Genomic DNA, 2440 nt, shown 5'->3' with positions numbered 1-2440 from the left:
GGGGCTGCGGGGGGCTGCGGGGGGCTGCGCAGGCTGCACCCCAGGACCTGTGCTCTGCACTCCTGGCCCCGGACGGTGAGAGACTGACACCTGATGTCTTGAGGCACCCGGCGTGGGGCCGTCACCCGGCGTGGGGTGCTCCAGGTCACCCGGCGTGGGGCCGTCACCCGGCGTGGGGCCGTCACCCAGCGTGGGGTGCTCCAGGTCACCCGGCGTGGGGCCATCACAGGCGCTCCTGGACACTCAGGCGGCCGAGAGCCCTGCCACGCACCACAGGCCACACGTGCCACATGGCCCCCTGTTGGGGGGGGGCGGGTCAGCACTCCTGCCACCAAAGAGGATGGCTGGTGTCAGGAAAGAGGGTCTAAACACGGGAAGATACTTCTCAGGAGAGAAACTGTGTCACCGTGTGTCACCGTGTGTCCACATCTGAACCCTGAGAACCCGTGAACGAAACCTTCTTCAGGAAAAGGGAGTTGGTAGATGTAATTGGCTACGGGTCTGAAAATAAGGTCCCCCCAGACCATCCGAGGACAGGCGTCCTTGTAAGAGACACACACGGAGACGCCTGTGACGAGGGGCACGGGCCGCCAGCAGCAAGGATGTTTCCGGAAGGCCCTTGGACTTCCGGCTCCAGAGCAGGGCATACGCTTCCACTCTTTTAAGCCACCAGTTTGGCAATTTGTCACCAGGCCTAGGGACACCTGCACAGCAGGGCTCTGGGTACAGGACCCAGTGCCTTGGGACAAGCTATGGACCCGTCCCCAGCGGGGGAGCTCCCGGTGGCAGAGCACCGGACGACGCGCCCCAACACGTCCCACCGTGGAGCACCTGTGTGCGGACGAAAAGTGACCATGACAACGACAAGTGTTACAGAGGAACCACAACAAACGGCAAGCACAGACCCAAGGACAAGGGCCTCGTGCACGTGGGTGTGATCCGCACTGACCTGCAGGACAGGGGCTCACCCTCTCCCTCCGGGGGGGGGGAGTCACCCACTCCCGGTGCGGGGAGGACTCACTCACTCTCAGTGGGGGGAGGACTCACTCCCAGTGGGGGGGGACTCACTCACTCTCAGTGGGGGGGACTCACTTCCAGTGGGGAGGACTCACTCCCAGTGGGGGGGACTCACTCTCAGTGGGGGGAGGACCCACTCCCAGTGGGGGGGACTCATTCATTCCCAGTGGGGGGAGGACTCACTCCCAGTGGGGGGACTCACTCACTCCTAGTGGGGGAGGACTCACTTCCAGCGGGGGGGACTCACTTCCATTGGGGGGGACTCACTCACTCTCAGTGGGGGGAGGACTCACTCTCAGTGGGGGGGACTCACTCACTCCCAGAGGGGGGAGGACTCACTCCCAGTTGGGGGGACTCACTCACTTCCCCATATTGGGATGTTTCGGCTCTCTGCCTTCATCACGATGGAGGACATGGTCATGGTGACGACGATGGCATCAAAGTAGGAGGAATGTGGTGCCAGGGTGAGGATGGCAGCCTCAGAGGGCAGGGCCTGCCTCCCCTTCACCACCACCCAGTGGAAGCCGCCGGCAAACCACATGGTGCGCATGATGGCCCTGAGCAGGAAGTCCACGACCCTGCAAGAAAGGCGGTGCGGTTAGACCGAGGCAGAGCAGGGGTGTCGCCGGCCTGGCTCGCTAGCGCAAGGCTGGCCCCGCGGAGACGGATGCTGGGAACGCAGCGCCAGCCTGCCAGTGACCCAGCGCGCCGTCCAGGCCGACTCGAAACATGTCCCGGCGGGGGGAGGGAAGAGAACAGGCGCTGCGCTTCTTTAGATGTGCCGACCGACACTCTGTGAGGAGGACGGGGGTGGCTGTGCGCGCTCCACGGCCGCGTGAAGACACACCGAGTCCCGGGAACCGAGGCCGGCCTCAGACCCGGGGCCGCAAGCGTTAGAAGGGGACGGATCCGCATTCTGGGCGTGGGCGTTTCAGATAAAATCACCCCACTAACACATCCAAAATGCAATCAGAATCAGGAGAGAAGTCGGCCGAGACCAGGAGCAGCGGCCGCGGGGGGACGCAGGGCCCCCCCTCAGGCTCGCGGGCCCGGGAGCAGCGGCCGCGCGGTCTCCGCGGCTTCTCCGGATGAACTCAGCTGGACGATGGCTTTGGGAAGTAAAGTAAAAGTCGGCCTAGATTAACTGAATTTGCTTCCTGTTCATCGTTAAACGTGTGAGAACACAGACTTTCGTCGTAACCTCTGACGGCGGCAACCAGATGACGGACCTCCACGTCACCGAACGACACGGGGACGAGAAGGGGTCACCTCTGAGAGGACGCAGATGACAAGACTGCATGACACAAACGTAAGCGCCGGCGACGCCACCGGACTGACCGCCCGCGAGAATTCTGGGAGACGAAGCCCGGCAGCCGGCGCGGCCCAGCGCTGGGGGAGCACGGGGCCCGGCACAGCCGCCCCG

The 2440-nt window shown here is 64.1% G+C and overlaps 1 protein-coding gene across 1 annotated transcript in view; it reads right to left on the bottom strand.

The window, feature by feature from the left end:
• The window catches only part of LPCAT1 (lysophosphatidylcholine acyltransferase 1), a 22724-nt gene that overhangs the window by 15641 nt on the left and 4643 nt on the right, over positions 1-2440 (bottom strand). The window contains exon 2 of the mRNA XM_029941299.1: positions 1381-1595. Within this exon, the coding sequence (XP_029797159.1) occupies positions 1381-1595 (215 nt within the window). The remainder of the gene's footprint in view (positions 1-1380; positions 1596-2440) is intronic.

The sequence above is a fragment of the Suricata suricatta genome, chromosome 6, assembly GCF_006229205.1.
Source record: "Suricata suricatta isolate VVHF042 chromosome 6, meerkat_22Aug2017_6uvM2_HiC, whole genome shotgun sequence".
NCBI lineage: Eukaryota > Metazoa > Chordata > Mammalia > Carnivora > Herpestidae > Suricata > Suricata suricatta.
The sequence above is the reverse complement of the archived record's forward strand: the minus strand, read 5'-3'. Positions and strand labels throughout refer to the sequence as shown.